At 44.7% G+C, this 24,820-nt stretch overlaps 5 protein-coding genes across 5 annotated transcripts; 3 read left to right on the top strand and 2 right to left on the bottom strand.

Moving 5' to 3' along the window:
• Positions 1-3,383: 3,383 nt before the first annotated feature.
• LOC6031805 (tRNA N(3)-methylcytidine methyltransferase METTL6) lies at positions 3,384-5,432 on the top strand. The gene is made up of 5 exons (XM_038257029.1): positions 3,384-4,420; positions 4,607-4,656; positions 4,860-4,909; positions 5,063-5,129; positions 5,359-5,432. Exons 1-2 carry the CDS (start codon positions 3,546-3,548, stop codon positions 4,608-4,610), a joined length of 879 nt encoding a protein of 292 aa, XP_038112957.1. The 5' UTR covers positions 3,384-3,545; the 3' UTR covers positions 4,611-4,656; positions 4,860-4,909; positions 5,063-5,129; positions 5,359-5,432.
• A 5,649-nt stretch (positions 5,433-11,081) lies between these two features.
• On the bottom strand, positions 11,082-11,507 carry LOC119766337. Its single transcript, XM_038250824.1, has one exon. The coding sequence runs from the start codon at positions 11,505-11,507 to the stop codon at positions 11,082-11,084; it is 426 nt and encodes a 141-aa protein (XP_038106752.1).
• A 905-nt stretch (positions 11,508-12,412) lies between these two features.
• LOC6031806 (gamma-secretase subunit Aph-1) lies at positions 12,413-13,455 on the top strand. The gene is made up of 2 exons (XM_001842461.2): positions 12,413-12,780; positions 12,853-13,455. Exons 1-2 carry the CDS (start codon positions 12,559-12,561, stop codon positions 13,348-13,350), a joined length of 720 nt encoding a protein of 239 aa, XP_001842513.1. The 5' UTR covers positions 12,413-12,558; the 3' UTR covers positions 13,351-13,455.
• A 3,098-nt stretch (positions 13,456-16,553) lies between these two features.
• Positions 16,554-18,608, top strand: LOC6031807 (cyclin-dependent kinase 8). Its single transcript, XM_038255383.1, has 6 exons — positions 16,554-17,237; positions 17,296-17,485; positions 17,540-17,753; positions 17,816-18,122; positions 18,194-18,232; positions 18,287-18,608. The coding sequence occupies exons 1-6, from the start codon at positions 16,764-16,766 to the stop codon at positions 18,539-18,541; spliced, it is 1,479 nt and encodes a 492-aa protein (XP_038111311.1). The 5' UTR covers positions 16,554-16,763; the 3' UTR covers positions 18,542-18,608.
• A 40-nt stretch (positions 18,609-18,648) lies between these two features.
• On the bottom strand, positions 18,649-20,391 carry LOC6031808. The gene has a single exon (XM_001842463.2). It carries the CDS (start codon positions 20,202-20,204, stop codon positions 18,675-18,677), a length of 1,530 nt encoding a protein of 509 aa, XP_001842515.2. The 5' UTR covers positions 20,205-20,391; the 3' UTR covers positions 18,649-18,674.
• Positions 20,392-24,820: the final 4,429 nt, after the last annotated feature.

The following is a 24,820-nucleotide window of genomic DNA, read 5'->3' as shown; positions in this document are numbered from 1 at the left end:
TTACATCCAATCAAGCTCATATTTTGGATTTGGGCTTAGTATGCCCACCGGAACAAACCCTTGAATGTCCGCCAAAAAGTCATTTTTGTTACACTCTAATACCCATCTCGCATCGGCCTCACCAATCGGCCTGAAAATTTCAGAGGGTTTTTAGGCTGGTATGCAGATCGGAAGGTAAGGGGTCAAGAAACAGCTTTACGAACAGCAGAACAAAGGAGAGTGAGCGATTTCTTGGGGCCTTTCTTCACCCTCCCTAGCTTGCTTTCGCTGCCGTTGCTGCCCATTTGATTTTTTTCTTGAGCGGTTCCTTCCGAAGTGCATATAAAAAAAACGGAATCGACGTAACACCTTATGATGTGGCCCTCTTAAACCTTGCGGTTTCGTCAACGGATCCACAGGCGTGTATCGTTCTTTTTGCGACAAGACTCCGCCTCCCGGGTCTCCTAAGTGTGAAGGTATGGCACGGGGAGAGGGCACCATAACCTATTAGGATGTAACAAAATGACACTTTTTTGTGGGCATTTCAGGGGATGATCCCCTAGGTGTACTGAGTCAGAATCCCAAATATTGTACGATCAGTACCTAGCTGGACTCGGTCACTGGAAACGACCGGCGGCTCAGTGACCGACGAAATAGGCGGCGGGCCAGATGCGGGCATAAAAATGTCAAAATCTCTTCCCCCCTCACTTCGTCTCACCATCCAGCTGCAGCTTTGTTGACAAACAAACGGAGCACGCGGTTGCATGATGGCGGCATCGAGCCAGAATTAGGGGTGATCATGTGATTAAAAATGAATGTTTTTTCAAGAAAAATAATATTTTTCCGACCGAATAAAAAAATTGCGAGCATGTTCAAACAATTATTCCTGATGTCGGAGAAGTGATAAAAAAGCAAAATGTTAATCCATAATTTTTCTATAAATTGCATTTTTTCACTCCAACTGGGAACCCCTAGGTCTATCCACGACCGTTTCCAATGACCGTGAGAAGATGCCAGAAAATCCAGCTACGAGCTAAATCCACAATATGAGCCCGATTGGTTGCGACAGGACCTGGCGCTCCGGCTTTAAAGTTTAAATGGGATTTAACCCGTAAAATTGGTGCGTTTTGGTTATTGCCATTTTTGAGTCCTTCAACGATTTTTGGATTTTTCAAAAACCTCATGAGTTTTTAGTTTGAGTTTCAGGGCACAACTTTGCCGAAGACTGTGAAGAGATTTGATAATTAGTACTGCTTGTAGACTGATTTGAAAATAAAAAAACTTTTTGCCATTAATTTGTTTGATTTGTATTGGCAACACTTTCTTTGAACGCGCGCATCCAGAGCCAGGCGTCGTACACTCAACCCCCGGTGGTTGGTCACTTTTTCGTTTGACACTTTTTTAGTTTGTACCCCGTTGGTTGGTCAAAGTCAAACTAAAAAGTGACGAACTGTCACTTTTTACACGGCGCTCACACACACTATCTAAACAAACGTTCAGTAGTGTGTGTGAACTCCGTGTAAAAGGGGTGTCAAACTAAAAAGTGACCCCGTTCGTTTGACAACAGTTGGTGTCAAACCATCGGGGTTTGAGTGTAACAGCAACGAAAAAACATCCAGCGTACAACGGTCAAAGTTTGACACATGGAAAGAAAATTTGGATGTTGTGATACGATTTTTTCAGTTCAACTACGATTACACTTTTTTGTGTTATCGCAGTCGAGCTGAAAAAATCGTATGAAAAAGTGCGAAAACGAACTCAGTGTGCTAAACAGGGTTACAGGTCTGAACAGAAAAAATCTGGCAAAAAATCTTGAAAAAATCTGGCAAGCCACTTTTCTCAAAGTAAAAAGCAATTTCGTATTCAAAAACAGTGTATTTTCACTCTTTATACATTATAGCGGTGTACACTGAAAAAATCCAACATAGCAAATTCAAATGGTTTTTCACGTGAGCTTCTCCAAAAACCAACACGATAAATTCACATGCTTTTCCTTTGGTTTAGGCATGCAATTCAAAATAAATACATGTGAAAACCACGTTGGTTGTACCCAACGTGATCCATACTTTTTTCATTGGATTTTCATGTATGATTCACGTGGAATGCACTTCGATTCGCCCCAACGGCCAAATAATATGATATTCAAGTGTAAATCACGTTCGATTTGCATGTTTTGATTTTGATACCGAAGTGAAAACCCTTAGTGTAATCTAGAAAAGGAAAATGGCGAGGATGAAGAAAGCAGTGCAAGTCGCCAAAGATAATTTCCTGAATTTTTGGTAAGTAAAATTATTCAAAAGAGCTTTGATGGATTGTAGTGTTCAAGTTTTTAATATTTTTACTTAATCTTTGAAAAATATCTTTTTTTTCTCAGAAAATTTACGAGCGGAAAACATAAGCTCCCGTGCTACATCTCTATATACCCGGATGATAGCGTTCCTTATGGTCAAAGCGGATTGTTTAAGGAGCGGGAGCAGATCCAGATTATTCTTTTTTCGGACGGTGCATTATTCGGTGGCTCACAAAGCCTTTTAACCTGCTGCAAGAGTCACGAAATTCCGCCATGAAAAACGCCCTCTGATTGCTAGTATTTTTATTTTTTTCGCGTGATGAAGATCGCGTTTATTTTTTTAAGTTGCAGAATAGTGTGTAAATTCCAAATCGGTGATGTGAATTTACTGAAATAAAGAAAATATTACCACGAAAACAAAAACAAGCTGTTTCATACTTTTTCACGTGATTATCATAGGAAAATTGATCGAGTAATACTACAAACTCATATAACATTCATAAGCGCAGCATGGCAAAATCAAGTGAATCGTCACGTCAAGTTCACGTGTTTTGCAGTTGGATAAAGCATGCCGCACGATACAAATTTTCAAGTGATTTACACTTGACATTCACATGCTTAGTCGTATGGGGCAGATTCATGTGCAAAACATGTGATATTGCTATGTGCTTTTCTTCCAGTGTATGCACTTCAGAAGGAATCGGTCAAGAAAAATTTCAAATGGGCAGCGGCGGCAGCGAAAGTAAGCCAGAGAGGGTGAAGAAAAACCCCAAGAAATCGCTCCCTCTCCTTTGTTCTGCTGTTCATAAAGCCATTTCTTGACCCCTTTCCTTCCGATCAGCGTACTAGCCTTATAGATTCACAAACTAAACAAAATACATCAACAAAATAATGTGTGGAAGAAATAGAAAATTATTTTTTTCAAATTGGCACTCAAAAAATCTGGCAATGCCAGATTTATCTGGCAACCTGGCACCCCTGGTGCTAAATTCAATTCTGAAACCCCCCGTTCCACTCACGTCCGGTAATTTGACAGCTGCGCGTGTTGACAGCTCATTCGTACCGCTGTAAAAACACCGCTTGCCTGGCAGCGTGCTCTTGAAAATTTCCCTCCCAACTCGTTCATTTCGTTTTCGGCTTTCAACGCGATCAGTTCAATTTTTCCGCTGAAATTCTCTTTATTTTAAAACCACGCCGGTTCTCGTTCGGGTATCAAAAATGTTAAGCTGATAGTCGCTTCCTGTGATCGGTCATTTGAACCGCAATTTGGAACATAATGTCTGCGGAGGAAAAACCCGCCGCCGCCGAAGGACAACGGCACGGTTCGTTCAACCTCGGCGACGTGGTCACTTCCGGCGTCAAAGTGCTCTCGGACGAGGAGCGGACGCGGCTGGAGGAGCAAAACAAGCGCATGGTGAGCGAGTTCCAGGCCCGGAAGCTGGAGGCGGACGCTCGGAAGCACTGGGATCTGTTTTACAAGCGGAACGAAACGCGGTTCTTCAAGGATCGTCACTGGACCACGAGGGAGTTTGAGGAGCTGCTGGCGGTGGATGGCGGGGAGGGGTCAGATGTGGTCAAGACGATGCTGGAGGTGGGGTGTGGCGTGGGAAACTTGGTGTTTCCGTTGATCGAGGATGGCCACCGGGATTACTTTATCTACGCGTGCGACCTGTCGCCACGTGCCGTCGATTTGGTCAGGCAACATAACCTCTACGACGAGCGGTACATGCGGGCCTTTCCGTGCGACATCACCACCGAAGAGGTGTTTGGGACGCTGGGCGAGGGTTCGCTGGACATTGCCACGTTGATCTTTGTGCTGTCGGCGATTCATCCGGAGAAGTTTGGTGCCGTCGTGGGGAACATCTTCCGGTTGATGAAGCCGGGCGGAATGGTGCTGTTCCGGGACTATGGCTTGTACGACATGGCCCAGTTGCGGTTTAAGCCGGGGCACAAGATTGGGGAGAACTTCTACATGCGGCAGGACGGAACGCGAAGTTACTACTTTGCCGAGGACGAAATCGCCGATTTGTTCCGGGGTGCTGGATTCGAGGTGGTCGTCAACAGCTACATCCACCGGAGGACCATCAATCCGAAGGAAAAGATCGACGTACCGCGGATTTTTGTGCAGAGCAAGTTCCGGAAGCCAAGCGGGTAAGATTTCGCTTCCAGTTGAATAGAGAATTAAGATTTTTAACTGATGATTGTTCTTTACTTTAAACATGAGACAAATTTTCTGATTAATCTATAAGAACGGCCAGCTGAATCCTCTCAAAATGATATCAATTTCGAGTGGATTTAAACTTTCGACTAACATTTCTCTCTCTTTTATTGTTACAGATGATGCCACAACTGCTTGGACGCCGGCATTGGACTTCATCAAAGCGAAGGTAATTTCCCTCTCCAATCTCTAAGAATCCACAAAAGTGATGCTTTTATGATGATAAAATGTTTCTGATAGTCGCTGATCGATTACACCCATTTCAAACATTAAACCAAAAGGATTCTGACAAAAGCAAACATATTTAATCATTTTCAACAGTTTAAATTTGAACGAAACTCACTAACCAAATGTTTCTCTCCTCCGTTACAGATCGTCGCATCAGCTTCTTCTACTTTACGTCGGAACGAACCAAGTTGCTGGTAAGTTTCCCTTCGAGGTGGGACCGCGGTAGAATCTTCCTATCTTACTATTTTTTGAAATTGGTCTTTCACCCCTACCTGACCCGCTTGCCCAATCGAATTGCCGTCTCATTATCCAGTTTGATTCTAAAACAATCATTCTTTCGTTTACAGATTCACGATGAACGGACGCGAGTGCGGTTCAACTTGAGCATGGACATGGCCCGTCGGAGACGCTTAGGTCAGTTTCCTTTCCACCTTAACTAAACTTTATGTTGCTCGATAGATTTTCTATGATGACGCATAGTTCATTTGACTCAAGAAGAATGACAACTCAAACTAGCATCTCGTATGCATTGAAATTGGTCTTTCACCCCTATCTGACAACGTTTGTTCATACAAAGTTACTATTTGAACGAGAAAACTGAGCTCAATGCTAACAAATGTTTCTTTGTTCTTATCATTTTCAGGAGGATGGAGCGAGCTGATCCTTGGGCGCAGCTGCAAGTGAAATTTTGCAAATTGTTATGGCAATAATAACAATCGTTTCAATCTAAAACAACTAATTTTATCTTTGTCTCAATCCGAAACTATCCCTTTATCAAGACGCCAACATTCAGTTAAAAACATTGACAACTACTTACTAATCGGAAAATGTATAATTTCCGATTTAATTTAATTTGTAATTTGTTGTTTTATTGGGTACGATAGCTTGTTAGTTAAACTATGTATCAAGTCAAGGAAGGAACTAACCGGAAATTTACATTTGATCCAAAATAAAGGATATTGTACTCACCATAAAGCGGTATACGCACTTCGGATGAAACCGGTCAAGAAAAAAATCAAATGGGCAGCAGCGGCAGCGCAAGCAAGTCAGAGAGGGTGAAGAAAAGCCCCAACAAATCGCTCCCTCTTCGTTATTCTGCTGTTCGTAAAGCTGTTTCTTGACCCCTTTCCTTCCGATCTGCATACTAGCCTTACAATTTGAATGTTACAACTATTTATACAATTAATTTAGCTCAAATTCTAAAAGAAACTTGCTTGCTCACTTTCAACTAAGCTATTTGTTACTCGACCTCATTGAAAACGTGTTATTTAAAAAAAAAGCTGTAATTCAACGTTAATGCATGTGGGGTTGTAACGGAGAACTCCGAAAAAAAATCTGCGCCTAAATCCAGAATAGCCTCATGAGGCCGAATTTTAGAACGCAGAATCTTTAAACGCCGAAGATCGTATGGACAAATTTATTTTTGCTAGGATGAAATAAACAAAAGAGAAAAAATAATGTTGGCAAAAAAGCAATCAATTTAAAAATTTGGAAATTGAGATATAAAAACTAAATGAAATTTAAATTCAAAAACTAAAAACAAATAAAAAAATTAATAAGTTTGAAAATTTTGAAATTCATCTATCAAAAAATTTAAATACAATTCGTACTCGATGATCCTAGCCAAAGTGTTACTCAGAAAAGTCGAAGCACAAAATTATTATTTTCTTCTCAAAATATCTCTAACCTAAAATGCTCCAAATTCGGATTTTCTAATTTTTTGTAATTTAAGATGGTGAAAATAATTGTGGCATTTAATAATTTTAGAATTCTGCAGTTTTTTTATTTCGTAAAAGGTACAGAAATTAAGAATTCAGCAGTTCTTTTTTTAAAAGTCCAAAATTTAAGAATTAAGGCATTTAATTTTTAAATTCAAGAATTAAGACTTTTAAATTCTAAAACGAAGATCGTCGTCACCCACCTACAAGCGGCACAGAACAACCTCGAGGAGTTTCAGCGGAAGTGGCGCATCAAGCTGAACGCTGGGAAAACCCAGTCCATCTTCTTCACCAGGAGGCGTGCTGCTCGGCACCTTCCCCGCAGATCGATCAGCGTCAACGGCCAGCCTGCGTCGTGGGACGACGAGGTCAGGTACCTGGGTGTGGTGCATGACAAGAAGCTGAAGTACGACAAGCACGTGATCAACATCATCGAGAAGGTGGATCGTTCCACCAAGGCGCTCTACTCCCTGCTGAATCGGCGATCGAAGCTGAGCATCAAGAACAAGTCGCTCGTGGTCAAGTGCATCATCCGTCCAATGCTGACCTACGCTGCTGCGGTCTGGGGCAACTGCGCCAAATCGCACCGTAAGCGACTCCAGGTTAAGCAGAACAAGCTGCTCAAGATGGTGCACAACCTGGACCCGTGGTACCCGACCGACGATCTACACGAGCTGGCCGGCGTCGACACCATCGACGCAAGCATCGAAAAGGCAACGAGAACCTTCAGGACTTCCTGTGGGATGTCAACGAATCCGCTCATCGAAGCACTCCTCCATCAACAACTGTGATATTAGTCTTAAGCCAAACATAGATCTAGGGTTTTTGACATAGGACTATGTCTTTACTTACTATATTGGGGGGCCAGTTCAGAAATTCGATCCAAAGCGTCACATTTAAGCGTTAAAAAAGGGGACATTTTGAACGCTTATATCATTTTTCCCTGTGAATCAATCCAGACGGTTGGACCACCAATCGAAAGAGGAAGACTTCAGCTATTGTTTAACTACATAGATAGTCTGACTAAACATAGTTAAAGCACTTAAAACATGCAATCAAAATGAGTAATTTTTCAGTACAAATCGGACAGATGACCAATCAGAGCGAGCGTATGCATTCGAGACCGCGCCCCTTTTGTGCCGTTCTCCGGCTGTGCCGCTATTTAAGCAGAAAATTTCGCTAAAGCAAGTCACATTGGAACGAGCACTCGAACTGTGCACGTCGGGCAGGCGCGGAGCAGCAGCAGCAGCAGCGGCCAATAGAAGAAGAGGACCAGCAACCAGAAGGAAGAACCACCAGCAGCAGAAGGAGGAAATTCGAGCGAAGCGGACGGAGTGGAAGTCGCTATGATGCGGCGGTTCTCATGAAAATGGCCAATTCGACAGTGGTGGAAAAAACCTGAAGTGGCCGGTGCCCTCGAAGCAGGTTCCCTCGGGACGGAGGGGGGGGGGACATTTACAGAAACATACGAGTTGTGGCAATATGGGTATCAAAATTCATGGTTTTTGATACTGAACATAATAATGGCCATTTCGACAGTAGTGGCCACAACCTGGAGTGGCCGGTGCCCTCGAAGAAGATTCCCTCGGGGCGGGGGGACATTCACAGAACCATACTAGTAGTGGTATCAAAATTCATAGTTTTGATACTGAACATAATAATGGCCATTTCGACAGTAGTGGCCACTACCTGGAGTGGCCGGTGCCCACTAAGAAGGTTCCCTCGGGGCGTGGGGGGACATTTACAGAAACATACGAGTTGTGGCAATATGGGTATCAAAATTCATGGTTTTTGATACTGAACATAATAATGGCCATTTCGACAGTAGTGGCCACAACCTCGAGTGGCCGGTGCCCTCAAAGAAGGTTCCCTCGGGGCGTGGGGGGACATTTACAGAAACATACGAGTTGTGGCAATATGGGTATCAAAATTCATGGTTTTTGATACTGAACATAATAATGGCCATTTCGACAGTAGTGGCCACAATCTGGAGTGGCCGGTGCCCTCAAAGAAGGTTCCCCCGAGGCCTGGGGGGACATTTACAGAACCATACGAGTTGTGGCAATATGGGTATCAAAATTCATGGTTTTTGATACTGAACATAATAATGGCCATTTCGACAGTAGTGGCCACAACCTGGAGTGGCCGGTGCCCTCGAAGAAGATTCCCTCGGGGCGGGGGACATTCACAGAACCATACTAGTAGTGGCAATATGGGTATCAAAATTCATAGTTTTTGATACTGAACATAATAATGGCCATTTCGACAGTAGTGGCCACTACCTGGAGTGGCCGGTGCCCACTAAGAAGGTTCCCTCGGGGCGTGGGGGGACATTTACAGAAACATACGAGTTGTGGCAATATGGGTATCAAAATTCATGGTTTTTGATACTGAACATAATAATGGCCATTTCGACAGTAGTGGCCACAACCTCGAGTGGCCGGTGCCCTCAAAGAAGGTTCCCTCGGGGCCTGGGGGGACATTTACAGAAACATACGAGTTGTGGCAATATGGGTATCAAAATTCATAGTTTTTGATACTGAACATAATAATGGCCATTTCGAAAGTAGTGGCCACTACCTGGAGTGGCCGGTGCCCTCTAAGAAGGTTCCCTCGGGGCGTGGGGGGACATTTACAGAAACATACGAGTTGTGGCAATATGGGTATCAAAATTCATGGTTTTTGATACTGAACATAAGAATGGCCATTTCGACAGTAGTGGCCACAACCTGGAGTGGCCGGTGCCCTCAAAGAAGGTTCCCCCGGGGCCTGGGGGGACATTTACAGAAACATACGAGTTGTGGCAATATGGGTATCAAAATTCATGGTTTTTGATACTGAACATAATAATGGCCATTTCGACAGTAGTGGCCACAACCTGGAGTGGCCGGTGCCCTCAAAGAAGGTTCCCCGGGCCTGGGGGACATTTACAGAAACATACGAGTTGTGGCAATATGGGTATCAAAATTCATGGTTTTTGATACTGAACATAATAATGGCCATTTCGACAGTAGTGGCCACAACCTGGAGTTGCCGGTGCCCTCAAAGAAGGTTCCCCCGGGGCCTGGGGGGACATTTACAGAAACATACGAGTTGTGGCAATATGGGTATCAAAATTCATGGTTTTTGATACTGAACATAATAATGGCCATTTCGACAGTAGTGGCCACAACCTGGAGTTGCCGGTGCCCTCAAAGAAGGTTCCCCCGGGGCCTGGGGGGACATTTACAGAACCATACGAGTTGTGGCAATATTGGTATCAAAATTCATGGTTTTTGATACTGTACATGAAAATTGACATTCCGACAGTAGTGGCCACAACCTTGAGTGACCGGTGATCTCAAAGCAGGTTTCCCCGGGTCCCGGAGGATCTTTAACAGAACCATACGAGTTGTGGCAATATGGTTATCAAAATTCATGGTTTTTGATACTGAACATGAAAATTGACATTTCGACCGTAGTGGCCACAACCTGGAGTTGCCGGTGCCCTCATGGAAGGTTCACCTTGGGAGAACATTTATGACAATTTTGCCGACAAATCTATGAAACAAAAAATAAAATAATCTTATTTCAGATTTCACTAGCAATCCAAAAACACATTCAAATTGTTTGGTCCTATGTCTTTCGGTTATGTCTCTGACATACCATCTTGAACTTTTTTTCTCAAAATTTATTTTCCCTAAAAGAGCACGCAGCTAGCAAAATCTAAACTTAGAAACATGTACCCTCCCTGTAAAGGCTTATGAATTGATCTCAGTTTGTTTATTTGTTTAACACCAACAGGCACCACATGCCCAAATGGTGTGCTTAAAACTAAGTACATGTACACAAATTATCGCCTAAAAAACAATAAAAACTTATTTTTGATGACGTCACGGGACAGATTAAAATCGAACAAAGAAGCTACAAAATTGAATGCTCTGTGTAGTCCCGTCAACGCGCTATGCATAGCATAGTTCGTCCGGCGAACAGGAACACGCAAGAACGGAGTGTTACGAAGCGTTCGAAGCGGGGCCATAATGTCTAGTCCTCGAAGAATGGCTGGGCACTGCAATCTAGAAGTCAGAGCGTCGGAGATTACGAGTGCACGGCTGACATTTCTACGCACTGCTAAGGTGTCAAGGTTGATCAGTTTACAGCGGCTTTCGTAACTAGGCAGATGAAATGGATCCCGCCAGGGGAGTCGACGGAGCGCGAACCGGATAAATCTTCGCTGCACACTCTCAATCCGCACCGCACTGTTTTCGTAGTAGGGGCTCCATACGGCAGAACAATACTCCAGCGTTGAACGGACCAAAGCGCAGTACAGAGCCTTCAAACAGTAGACATCTGTAAAACCTTTTGCTGCACGGCGAAGATGAAGCCGAGCTGTCGCGAGGCTTTGGAAATCATGAATGATATGTGCTGCTTGTATGTGAGTTCCGTGTCAAGAAGCACGCCGAGGTCCTTGACACAGTTCTCCCGGGGAATTAATGTGCCGCAGATCTGGTAGTCAAACTTGATTGGGTTGCGTTTCTTGGAAAGGTGATGACAGAGCACTTGGTGGGGTTGACGACCATTCGATTTGTTTCACACCAGTCCGCGAAGATGTTCAGATCCTGTTGGAGGGCTTGAGCGTCGGCTGCATTATTCACTTGACAGTAGATCTTCATGTCGTCTGCGTAGGACAGACGCGGTCCAGAGAGGGAGTGGTTGCAGTCGTTGTAGTATAGAAGGAAGACGAGTGGTCCGAGATGACTTCCTGTGCGATACCTGAAAAGGCCATCAAGGCAGCCGACAAGCAGTCTCCAATCTTGACGTTGATTTTCCGGTCGGCCAGATAGGACTGGAACCAACTGAGGAGAGTCCCGCCGATTCCCATCCTTTCCAGTTTTGCGATCGCAATAGCGTGATTCAGCTTGTCGAACGCTGCCGACAGGTCGGTGTACACCGCGTCGGTTTGCGATCTGGCGGTGAAGCTGTCGGTCACGAACGTCGTAAACGTGAGTAGATTCGTCGTTGTTGACCGCGATGGCATAAACCCGTGCTGGTCCTCGCTGATCAGGTTTTTACAGAAGAAGAAAACTGGAGCCATGACCGCTAGCTCGAAAAGTTTCGAGACGGCGCACAATGCTGATATTCCACGATAGTTGTCCACGTTCCGTTTAGTTGAAAGGTTCTCCAAATCTCTGAATTGCAAATGTAACATCCTGGAGCAGAACTGCTAAATTCTAATAAACACCAATTGAATTGAAAATTAAATTCTAAAACTTTTAATTGCAGACTTTTTTGTTTTGAATTTAGCAATTTAGGTTTTTTTAAATTTTGGAACCTGAATAAAAAAATCATTAAAAAAACTATAAAAATCTAAAATGATTCGTTTTTTTTTTAATTTTTGAAACATCGAATTTTGAATGTTTTTATCTTTTTATTTTTTCCCCAACAATTTTTAAATTTAGAAAAAATATTGCTTATTGCGAGATAAAATCACGATTCTCCATCGCTGTGAATGACAGGAGATAATTGCCGCCTAACTGACGCAGTGTAAAAATCAGCAAGTTGAACTGAAATTCTACGTGAATTTGGCTGTCAACTTGGTTTGTTTTGAATAATTTCCAAAAAGTCAGCTGAAAACTCAAGGCAACCTTTGACAACAGCCAAAAATTTGTTCTGCGGTTGTCATGCGGCTGTCATGCGAACATTATCTTGCGGTCGTATCACCGCGCGTGAACTCTAATTATTAACGCCCGCAGTAATATCTTTCTACGGGTTAAATCCCATCTCAAATTCAATAGAGGAGAACCAGCTTCTGTTACGTTCAATAGAGCTTTATATCATGGGTTTTAGAATAAAGGAAATGGGTAACTTTAATTTCAAATGAGTGTGATGATACCCTGTTTTGCTTACTAAATCGTGTGTGCAAGCAAAAGTCTGTAAACATGTTCGCCATACTTTTAAGCATTTTAGGTGTTCTCTGATAAGAGTGTAAATTCGCGTCAACAAACTTTGACAGCCTCAAAGAAAGAAAGTTTTAACAAGTCAGAACCTAAATCCTAAGATTTTTGTGCATTATTTTAAGCAAAGTTTAGTAAAATAATATTAATCAGAGTGCCCACAAACATTCCCCAAACCCTCCCTCCATAACAATGACCGTGGTAGAATTCTTCGGCTGCTCCTTCCTGGCGTTCGGCCCGCCCGTGGCCATGTTCGCGCTGACCATCGCCCACGACCCCATCCGGATCATCATCCTGATTGCGGCGTCCTTCTTCTGGCTCGTGTCGCTGCTGCTGTCCTCGACCGTCTGGTTCGCCGTGTTTCCGCTGCGGGACAAGCTCGTCTTTGGGTTGATCTGCTCCGTTTTCATTCAGGTTGGTTCGGGCGGTGTGAGTCATTTCATTAGGCAAAACACATAATAATTATTGTTTCCCCTCCCACACTAGGAAGGCTTCCGCTACCTGATGTACAAGCTGCTCCGGAAGACGGAACGGGGCCTGCAGGAGGTCACGGAAATTGCGCGAATCTCCGACTACAAGCACATCCTGTCGTACGTTTCGGGCCTCGGTTTCGGCATCATCAGCGGGGCGTTCTCGCTGGTGAACATCTTGGCGGATTCGGTGGGACCGGCCACCGTTGGTTTGAAGGCCGGCTCGAGCGTCTTCATCTTGATCAGTGCGGCCCAGTCGCTGTGTATGATTCTTCTGCACACCTTTTGGAGTGTGATCTTCTTCAGCGCGTGTGACGTGAAGAATTACTACCACATCGGGTACGTCGTAACGAGCCACCTGTTTGTGTCCTGCATGACGCTGCTCAATGGGCAGGAGCTGTTTGCTGTTTCGTTGACGGCGTCCTACATCGTGATGCTGGTGACCAGCGTGATTTCGTTCCGGGTGGTGGGCGGCAATTTTGCCTCTTTTAAGAAGTTTGTGACGTGTAAGTAAGGTCGTGTCCGAAATCTCTCCAAATGTAACTTAATTTTAACAGTAACTGTTTACATTCTACGATCATACATATTGGAAAATAAATTATTAATCATTTAATAATCAGCTAATTCTTGATCACTGAAAATATGCAATAACCCAAAAAGTGTCAAAATGTACATGATGCCTTTTGAAATGTTACCGTCGAAATATGAAAAAAAAAAATCCGAAACCTATAATAAAAAAAAGTATACTTAAGAGTTTTGAAGCCCTGAAAGGTTTCACACTCGGTCAAAATTGCGATCAAAGATAAAAAAAATGTATTGTTGTTTAGAAGCGTTTTTCAGGGTCTCCTACGAAAGGCAGAATCTCAAAAGGCCGAATCCCGAAAGGCAGAAATTCAAAAGGCCGAATTACTCGAAAGGCAGAATTCTCATAAGGCCGAATCCCAAAAGGCCGAATGTTCAAAAGGCCGAATCTCATAAGGCAAACCGCGCCCGAAAAGGCGGAAACGCATTCCAAACGAAGTTTGCTATTATTACTTTTATAAACCATAGTAATGTAACAAAAATGGTTTATAAATAAAGAAGGCATAACTTTCGAGCATTGCTACTAACTAAATTTATAATGTTTCTATTTATTTGGCGCAAAAAATAGTTTTTATAATTTGAATTCATTAAAGTACAAGATTGAAACACTTTTGAAATGCTTTAACTCATTTTATTCTACTCATTTGTATGCATGGTAACAATATGATCGGTAAAGATAAACAGAATGTACTCAATATGTACTTATTTCGCTTAAAATTACAAAAAAGAACACAGTTTGTTAGTTTACTGTATTTTTGAACAAATCGTGAAAATATGAACAAAATTCTGAATTCCATAATCATTCTGCCTTTCGAGACATTCGGCCTTTTGAGACGTTTTGCCTTCTGAGTAAAAGACAAAATTCTGCCTTTTGAATTTCGGCCTTCCGAGATTCTGCCTTTTGAGTTTCGGCCTTTTGAGGCAATCCCGTTTTTCACACATACCGTAATTAATAATTAAGGAATCATTCCTGATCGGCCATGGTGTATGGTCCATCCGTTTTTGCGGTTTTTGCAAGGGTTTTTGCTAAGGTTAATGGCCTAATTCTAACAATTTTTGTTTAACAAATTTCGTTTTGCATGTTAACACTTGTAGCCCCAACGGGGTCAAAAAAGTTGGAAATGCATTTTTACCGACTCATACAACCGTCTGAAAAACAGTTGGAAATGCCTATTTCATTATAGTTAACTAGATGCATCTGTTTTGGATCTACCTTGTTGGAGGTGATTCTTGACATTCTTCCGGATCGAATGCAATAAGAATAATCCAAATCGGTTGAGTTTTCGCCGAGATACAGCCGGATGAAGTTACATTTCCAACTTTTTTGACCCCCTTGGTGCTTCGCGTAAGTTTTGACCCCGTTGGTGCTACAAGTGTTAAAATGACGCTTTACAAAATATGATAAAATCAAGCAAAACATTGTAAAACGACCTAAGTCAAAAGTGTAAACAAACGGGATTTTCGGTGAAAACGGTGTCTTTAGTCTTTATCTATCACTACATATCGAGAAATGCATATAAAACATATTTTTATGTGAAAAAAATCATTTTTTGCAAAAGGCCAAAGTTTATTACGTTTTGTTTATTTTCTACTTCCAAATAGACCCTTTGCTGCAAAGGTCCAATGTGGAAACTGAGTTGTTTTGATTTCGAACACGTGATCGTCTCAGGGACAAACACAATGTTGTTCAAAACAAAGATCGAAACGAAGTTTGGCCTTTTGTTTTAAATTATCAAAACTAACGATTTTTAATCAAAATAAGGTTTCTTGTGTATTTCTGGTTAATTCCTACCTCGTGAATACGTGTAACATCACGATTCTTTTAGATAGCTGCTCATTTAAACGTGTTTTAAACTATTCTATTAGAAAATCACATTCACTTGCACCATGTCATTAATTGCCGGGTAAATTTCTCCGGTTTGCTATTTCGTGTCGCACTATTCGGTCGTTTCAGGCCAGCTCGTTCCGACGAAACTGCCCAAAGCACTTTGCACTGAAGGTAAACTTTTCCTCGGTTGAGCCGCTCATGCAATCAAAGCCACCACCTGGTAAAAAGCATTGAGCAGTACGCCCAAAACAGCCAAGTAATTTTGCGGCATCGATGCTGGTGTCTTAGTCCCCGCCTTTGTGGCCGATTCCGTGATGCCGTCGATGCTACGGACGTAGATTTTGAACGTACTTCACACGATACAATAAGTTCAGCTTGGGCTCCAAAACCGACGAAACATTCTCACTCGTTCCACGACGATTAAAAAGATCGTGGGCCGCTTGCAGCGAAAACATATTGGCAGTGGCACAGCTAAAATTAAGTGAAGAATAATCAAATAACATCGACGAATCTCAAATGATAGAAAATCTTACTGTGGGTTGTCTCCGGGGTAACCATGACAGGAAAATTCGTGCTCTTCGATTATGCACACTTCAATATCGCGATCAGGTATCTATTTCACACAGATATTTACCTTAGAACTGGCCGCGAAAAGTGAAAAACAGCTTAAAAAACTAATAAAATTACGTTACTTGCAAAAGTCCAATCAGCAAAGCTGAATCTGTTTTGATTTGGCCTCCCAGACCAATAAACAAAAGAACAACAAAAACAAACTGTCATCGTGTTTGGACCGGGGCCCAAGTGGAAAATGAAACTGCCAATGTTTACAAAGGCGCTAAAACGCAAAGGGCTCAATACGATCGAACACGGGTGAAACTATCGACCGGGGCTAATGTTCTTTTTTAATTCATTTTATCGAAATAAATCAATTTTTCCACCAAATTTAGTTTAAGGATGCATAACTATACCATTTTTACACATATTGTGTACATTATTTTCGCACTTTGCTTAATTGGTTTGAAATATGAATTGAAAAACTAATCGCAAATTTCTTTCTTGTTTTTCTCAATGTTTTGAAAAATGACAATGGCCGTTTTACAATGTTTTGCTTGAAATTACCGTTCTGTCGTTTACGTCGGTTAGTTCTCTGGCGGCAGCAATTTTGAATTTTGCTTTAAAATAAGCTTTTTTCGATGAGCGTGCAAAGTTACGCTACAGACTTTCGCCGAGTTGCCGCTGTAACAAAACAGATACAGATTTGGCGATGGCAACATGCTGGCAGCCCTTGAAACGTCAACAGCGCGGGATGAAAATTTAGTTTGTTTTTGTGTACACGGCCCTAGTTGTTTACAGTTACGGAGAAAAACGAGCGCTCGAAAGTTTTTCACAAATTCCGCATTTTTTAAGTTAACTCTTTAGTTTTCCACCTTCCCCAACCGATCTCCGGGTGCAGCCAATTGCGGTGCACCATTTTACGATAATTTCTACAATTTTAAAGGACTTTCCTCCCCGCTGCTATGAGCTTCGCTGTCATGATGGATTACGAATTCAAGATGAAAACCCAGCAGGAGCGAGCAAAAGTGGAGGAACTGTTCGAGTACGAGGGTTGCAAGGTTGGCCGGGGTACGTACGGCCACGTGTACAAGGCGCACCGGAAGGAGAGCAACGACACCAAGGATTACGCGCTCAAGCAGATCGAGGGCACCGGGTTGTCGATGTCCGCCTGCCGGGAGATTGCGCTGCTGCGGGAGCTCAAGCACACGAACGTGATCAACCTGATCCGGGTGTTTCTGTCGCACACGGACCGGAAGGTGTGGTTGTTGTTTGATTATGCCGAGCATGATTTGTGGCACATTATAAAGTTTCACCGGGCGGCGAAGGCGACCAAGAAGCCGGTGATGGTTCCGAAGGGGATGGTCAAGTCGCTGCTGTACCAGATTCTGGACGGGATTCACTACCTGCACAGTAATTGGGTGTTGCACCGAGATTTGGTGAGAGATTAGTTGCTTTTCTTTGAATCGTTTTTTGAAGTGATTTTTTAATTTGCAGAAACCGGCCAACATTCTGGTGATGGGCGAGGGCAACGAGAGAGGTCGCGTCAAGATCGCCGACATGGGCTTTGCCAGACTGTTCAATGCTCCGTTGAAGCCGCTGGCCGATCTGGACCCGGTCGTCGTCACATTCTGGTATCGCGCCCCGGAACTGCTGTTGGGAGCTCGACACTACACGAAGGCAATTGGTGAGAGATTCAAACAGTTTCGTGAGGAAATCTTCGAACTAATCTTCCTTGCAGACATTTGGGCCATTGGTTGTATCTTTGCGGAGCTGCTCACGTCGGAGCCGATCTTCCACTGCCGTCAGGAGGACATCAAAACCAGCAATCCGTACCACCACGACCAGCTCGATCGAATCTTCAACGTGATGGGCTTCCCGCAGGACAAGGACTGGGAGGACATTCGCAAAATGCCCGAACATCACACGCTCACTAAGGACTTTAAGCGGTCCAAGTAAAGAAACATCGAACTTGCTAGCTTTTCAACGCGAATTAACCCGCAAATCTTTCTTCCAGTTACGCCAACTGTTCGCTGATCAAGTACATGGAGCGGCACAAGATCAAACCGGACAGCAAGGCGTTCCACCTGCTGCAGAAGTTGCTGCTGATGGACCCGAACAAGCGCATCACCTCCGAACAGGCCATGCAGGATCCGTACTTTTCCGAGGATCCGATGCCCACCGGGGACGTGTTTGCCGGTTGTCCATTCCCCAAGCGGGAGTTCCTCACCGACGAGGACCAGGACCAGGACAAGGGCGAAAGCAAGCGCCAGCAGCAGCAGCAACAGCAACAACAACAACAGCAGCAGCAGCAGCAAGCTAATGTTAGTGTGATAAAAATCATAATCTGTTGGTAATGTAATTTATTAACTTTTACTGTCTTTTTTATTAACAGCAACAAGCCCAACAAAATCAGCAGCAACAGCAAGCAAATGTAAGTCTTACTTTTGAGTGAACAATCACAAAATAAAAACAACACCCTTTCCAGCATCAAAATCAGCAACAACAACAGCACCAGCAGCAGCAGCAACAACAGCAGAACCAACAGGGTGGCATGGATCATAATGCCGCGAAAAGGGCACGGATGGCCGGCCCGGGTGGACAACCCGGCGACTATCAACAGCAGCAGCAACAACAGCAACAGCAAGCCCAACAGCAGCAGCAGCAACAACAACAACAACAGCAGCAGCAACAGATGATGTTCAACAATCCCCAGCAGGGAGGATTCCAGCAAAGGTATTAACTTGACATTGGCGTGGCGTGGCGAACGCCTATTTATTCAAAATGTATTTAATCACTAGACGGAACAAGGGTCTCGCGTTTTGTCGGTGTTAAATATTGTGAAATTCCTTTATGTTTGAATCAAGCTTTATTGGTCAACAATATCGCAAATATTTTACCAAATGCGGCGGCAAGCTCAGTCTCCCCAACCTCTGCACAAACTCGAGGTCGACCCTGGGCGAACTCACTTCGATCGCCTCAAGCACAGTCTTCCTAATCGCGTCCCGCACCAGCCGTTGCAGAGTAAAGTTCTCCAAGCTAAAGTCAACCTCCTCGCGCATAGCTTCGAAAGAACCAAACTCACGCAAACAGGCCGGGTCCACCCTCTCGAAGTCTCCCCGGGGGATCATCAACAGCTCGGTGCAGAAGCCGACGATGGGTCGCATTAACCGGAGCTGCGGGAACGATGTCGCGCTCTTGACCCACAAGTTTCGCACCAGATCGTCCGCCGGTTTGTGGTAGATCTGCACGATCGTCTCAACGATCGACTCGTAACGCTTGAAGGCCTCTTTGGACAGGGGATTGCGTTTGGTCAACTTGCGCTGAAGAATGAACAGCGTTTCCACCAGATTTGTAGCGCAAAAGTGCATCAGATGTTGCACACTTTTGAGAAATTTGCCCAACATTCGCAGATGTTCTTCGCCGTCGATCGCAGCCAAACAAAATGATGCCAGTTCTATCGGCAGCCGCAGTTCGCTGGGGATAAGCTCGTCGAATTCCAGGATCACAATTTTTCTATCCAACCGCTGAATTCCCTCGCAGTCGACGATCAACAGCAGCAAGTGATGATACAGGTTCGTTCGCAGATCCTCGAGGACTCGAGGACATCGCTCCAGCAAATAAACCATCATCTCTCGCCGATCCTCGTCTCTCTCGTACAGCAAAGCACTCCGCACAAAATAGGGAACCAACGACACCGAAGGACAGCTCACAGTAGCGACCATGTAGATGTCCTCGACGTTGTACTTCTCTCGATATTCCTGCCCCGCATGCAAGAAGTTAAAAACCACCTTAAAACAAGCAACCTTCCGTCGCTCCTCGCAGTTCCCTCGCGCGGCCAAAATCTCCAGCGCATCCAAGTGGTTATCCGACTGCAAGTCCGCCTTAGCTCCCCCAACAAACAACAAACAAATCACAATCTCCAAATGACCCCCAACCATCGCCAAGTGCAACGGCGTTTCCCCTCCGTAATCCCGCGCGTCCACAAACGCCCCACTCCCAACCAACAACTCAACCAACTCCAAATGCCCCCGCTCCGCCGCCACATGCAGCGGTGTCACGCACTCATTGTTCGGAACATTAACCACCTCGCCGCCGCCCGCTTCCACCAACAACCGAACGACCTCCATCGCCGGCTCCTCCTGCAAACAGGCCAACAGCAGTGCCGTTCGTCCCTCGTAGCAGCGGGCCTGCGGGTCGGAATCGGATCCGGACAGCAGCAGTTCGACGCACTCGGCGGATCCGCTGGCCGCGGCGTGGTGGAGCACGGTCCAGTTGTGGTTGTCCCGCAGGTTGGACACTTTGGCGCGGCGGCGGTTTTTCGCGGGCTTTCGTCGCAGGCAGCGGTCCAGGGCGATCGGATCGCCGGTGGAGGCCGCCTGCCAGATGTTTTTCTCGGTGGACATTGGTGTGGCTGGTTTGGTCTTTCTCACTGAGCACTGAGATTTTGTTTGAAATTTAGTCCGTTTTTAACTGATTTACGATTGCATTTCAAGTTGTTTACATTTTATCGGTACACTCAACCCCCGGTGGTTGGTCACTTTTTCGTTCGACACTAAGTTTAAGACTTAATTAGTTAAACGAAAAAGTGACGAACTGTCACTTTTTACACGGCGCTCACGGACACTATCAAAACAAACGTTTGGTAGTGTATGTGACCTCCGTGTAAAAGAGGTCTCATCGTTTTTTCGAAATTTTTCGCCGTAGTTGATTGCGATTACCCGCGAGTTTGCTTCTCCAGCATGCCAAAGGCCGGCCGTGGCCGTGGCAGTTCGAGTGCGGCCTCGAAAAACCCGCGAAGTTCGTCTACCGGCCGTGTGCAAAAAGGTAAACAAACAAACGCCGTGTCCGCCGCCATCGCGCAGGGTAGCGTGAGCGCAGATGGAATCGACAAAAAGTATCTACATCCCGGATACGTTCCGAGATCACCAGTGCGAACCCGTTCCGGTACTTCCGGTGCCACGACCAGTGGCACATCAACATCCGCCAACATTCCCATCAGGAACGAGTTCCAGATGCTGACGACGAAGAAAACAACAACACCGACGGTAGCAGCACTACCGACGACGACGACGATGACGGGCGTGCACGGAAGAAAGTGTCGACGCCAAAAAACGACGCCTCCAATTTTTGTTTTGGACACGTTGGCGGACGATGTTGACGAGTTGCTGGAAGGCCTCGGATATTGTCTGAAAATCGGTAAGTCGTCCGTGCTAGTTTACACTTTTGACGAAAAGAACTTCGACCTGGTTGTGGAGAAATTGAAGCGTCAAAACTTCAAGTTTTACACATTCGACCCCGTGCAGAAGACTGCTGTTAAGGTCGTTTTGCAGGGGTACCAAGACCGCCCGATCTCCGACCTCAAGAAGGACCTCTCGGGTGCTGGAATAACGCCGCGTGACATAAAAGTGCTCTCGCGGAAGACTACAGTCACAGGTACACACACACTGTACCTGTTGTACTTCGACCGCGGCACCGTCAAAATTCAAGACCTGCGGCGAACTAAGGCGTTGGACGGGTTTTGGGTAAACTGGCGGTTCTACTCAAAAAACCCGTCGGACGCAGCACAATGCCACCGTTGCCAGAAATTCGGCCACGGCTCGCGGATCTGCAACCTCCCGCCCCGCTGTGTGAAGTGCAGCGAATCACACCTCTCTGAGGCGTGTGCACTGCCGTGCAAAGCGGACTTGGGGGACAAGGCAGAGCAAACGAAGGCGCGCATCAAGTGCGTCAACTGCGGAGGTAACCATACCAGCAACTACCGTGGATGCAGCGCACGGAAAAATTACATCGAGGAGCAGGAAAAGAGGAAGAAGAAAGCAGCAGCGTCCCACCCTCCTCAGCGAAGTACGAGCGAAACCGTGCCGGCAGCTGGTCATCGTACGGTTCCAGCGGACAACTCAGCGTTCCCTCCTGGATGGGGGCGATCATTCGCCAGCGTGGTCGCTGCCGGCAGTGGCAATACGGCCCAGCAAGAAGTTACCGGAGAAGATCTCTTTACCCTGCCAGAGTTCTTTGCTCTCGCAGGGGAGATGATGACGCGGTTTCGGACCTGCCGTAACAAGGCGGAGCAATTCCTGGCCCTTGGGGAGCTGATGATCAAGCACATCTATAAATGATAAAAAACTGTGATCTAGTTTTAAGCTTTTTCTATTTCTATCCCCTTTCCCTTGCAATTTTGGTAAGTTTTTTTTTTATTTTTTTCTTACTCTTGGTGACACCTTTATTTACAAGCAATAACTTTTCCAAAATGGATTATGATGTAACACACAGCTGTAAGGAACTCCAAAACTCTGTTATGTACCTCAAAAGAACTTATTGTATCTTGATTATTCACCAATAAAACCGAATTGAATTGAAAAAAAATTGTAAAAGAGGTCTCAAACTAAAAAGTGACCCCGTTCGTTTGACAACAGTTGGTGTCAAACCATCGGGGTTTGAGTGTACTGTTTTTGGAAAGAATGTTTGGTGCATGGTCCTACAGGGTCCTATGCGATGGAAGTCACCGAACTTGTATTTATATTTCAGCACACCTTGCATGCATATCGTGTTTGCATCACACCATGCGTGCAAGCCTTTGTGTTCGATTCAGACATAAGAGCGCGTGGTTATTTAGTCGAGATAAAGCCACCGGCTGGAGCGGACAGGAAACGACGACGCGAACCTATGGCTAACGGGCGGACGGGTGGAAGGCCATCGGTGGCAATCGGAGTGAGCACAGGAAATCAAGGACACTACATACTGAAAGTACTCCTAATAAGCGATTTGGTAGAGCCAACCGTCATAACGTGCTCTCCTTCACCGCCACACTCGTTGGTTCTCCTCTGATCGTCTCTCCATTTCCGCTGGAGAGCCGAAGTGATCTGCGTCACCGCTCCGACGACCGCATTCCACTTGGCGATGTCGCTGCACATTCTTCGCACCACATTATCCGGGCTTGTATCTACTCCGATAATGGCCAGCATTTCGCTTCGCGCTACCTCGAAGCGAGGGCAAGCGAACACCACGTGCTCCGGTGTTTCCTCGCAATCGACGCAGTCCGGACAGAGAGGAGACTCTGCATGTTCGAACCTGTGCAGGTACTTCCTGAAGCAGCCATGGCCCGACAGGAACTGTGTGAGGTGGAAGGTGACTTCTCCGTGCCTTCTGCTCACCCGCGTGGATTAGGGTGCGTCACAAAAGCAAAAAGTTGAGCTAGACCGCATAGGCGGGCAGAATATCATAGCTTAATGTCCACAGAAGCTCTCCTGAAAATTTCAGCCAATTTGGTCAAGAATCCGAGGTGCCCTCTCGATTTCAATTTTGTATTGGATATTGGACCCGTTAGTATGGGGAAAACGACACTTTTTGCATTTTATTGTCCTGAAAATTCAAAATTGAATCAAATAACTTTCTGGGCGAGTTTTTTTTATAGATTTTTATATGGGGAACAACTTTGTAGAACATCGCGAAACGATCTGAGCTGATCTGGCTTAGTTATAAGTGGTTTAAGCTAAAAGTTTTTCCCAGGGTCGAACTTAGGATTTAGGTATAGCCTTTTTATCTATATGGTAACTGTGATCAGAAAAATAGTCTGACAGGTGATGGATTTTTGTTGACAACATTTTCTTTGCAAATTCCAATGGAAGAAGAGTTGAGGTGAGATTTTTCCAAGGCTTTTCTTTAAACTTTGACCAGATTGGTATCTTTTTAGTTCCTTCTGGTGTTCCGAGATGGATCGGCACGCTGACCAAGGAGATGGTCCACCAGATCGAGGTCCTGGAGACCATGTTGGGCAAATTTTAGATGCCTACCGTTGCGGCTGCCACAGGTGGATGCAGTTTAGTAGCAGCAGTTTCGACGGTTGTGGCGGACAGAAGCGAAGATTTGCCTGAATGTACTATTTTAAAGTCCAATACATCCGGACGACGTTTTCTGTCGTTGTGGCGACAAAGATAGTGTATTTTAATATTAGAAAATTTTTCGGGTTCAAATAAAATAAATGTTATAATGTTTGCTCCAGCCGCCGCCATTTTGTAGATGTATGACATGTCGAGAAGAAAAAAGTTAGGACCGATCTTAATCGATACTCTTGTTCACTGCATCAATGCACGCGCCCAAGGCGCTTATTAGAGGCGCAGACCGCAATCCGGCCTTGTGATAAACAATAATTGTAATTAAAATTATTGTTCAAACGTGACCACTTTATTCAGGTTACCGCGAAATCATTCCGTCCCGATCTTCAGTCTCAAAGCTGCGTTCTAGACAAGCCAATTTTTAATTAGTATAAATTTACTACTTCACAGGGACTCAGCTCAAACAGGCGAAGAAAAGTTTCACTTGTTGAACTGCTCGTGCTCTTTTTAACACTTTGAAAATCCTTGCCGGCGCGAAATTTGTAGGACTAAATTTCGCGACGTTACCGGTTTTGCGTTGAACTGCCACCTACAGGTGGTGTTAGCGCATGTGATTGTTTTTGCCCTCAGGGTTATCAGTACCGATCAACAAGTACAGGTCTTTGACCGGTAAGGTTCAAGGGTTTTTAAATGCTGATGATGTTTGGGCGAATATTGGGGCAGATAACCAAAACGAGAGAACAATAAGTTCAACTCTTGCAAGATAGTGTTGAGCCAGAACGAATTACAAACTTTTTCAAAAACAATACTAATAATCATAGATTTAAAGTATTTATTCAAAATATTTGCCTTGGCACCTAAATTCCATATATATTCTCCCATTTTTCTCGAGCATGGGAGTTTAGGTTTCTATAAAACACTGATCTTGCTGCTACTAAACTGCATCCACCTGTGGCAGCCGCAACGGTAGGCATCTAAAATTTGCCCAACACGGTCTCCAGGACCTCGATCTGGTGGACCATCTCCTTGGTCAGCGTGCCGATCCACCTCGGAACACCAGAAGGAACTAAAAAGATACCAATCTGGTCAAAGTTTAAAGAAAAGCCTTGGAAAAATCTCACCTCAACTCTTCTTCCATTGGAATTTGCAAAGAAAATGTTGTCAACAAAAATCCATCACCTGTCAGA

Source organism: Culex quinquefasciatus, chromosome 2 (genome assembly GCF_015732765.1).
Source record: "Culex quinquefasciatus strain JHB chromosome 2, VPISU_Cqui_1.0_pri_paternal, whole genome shotgun sequence".
NCBI lineage: Eukaryota > Metazoa > Arthropoda > Insecta > Diptera > Culicidae > Culex > Culex quinquefasciatus.
Note: the sequence above shows the minus strand (reverse complement) of the source record. Positions and strands in the feature narration are given on the sequence as shown.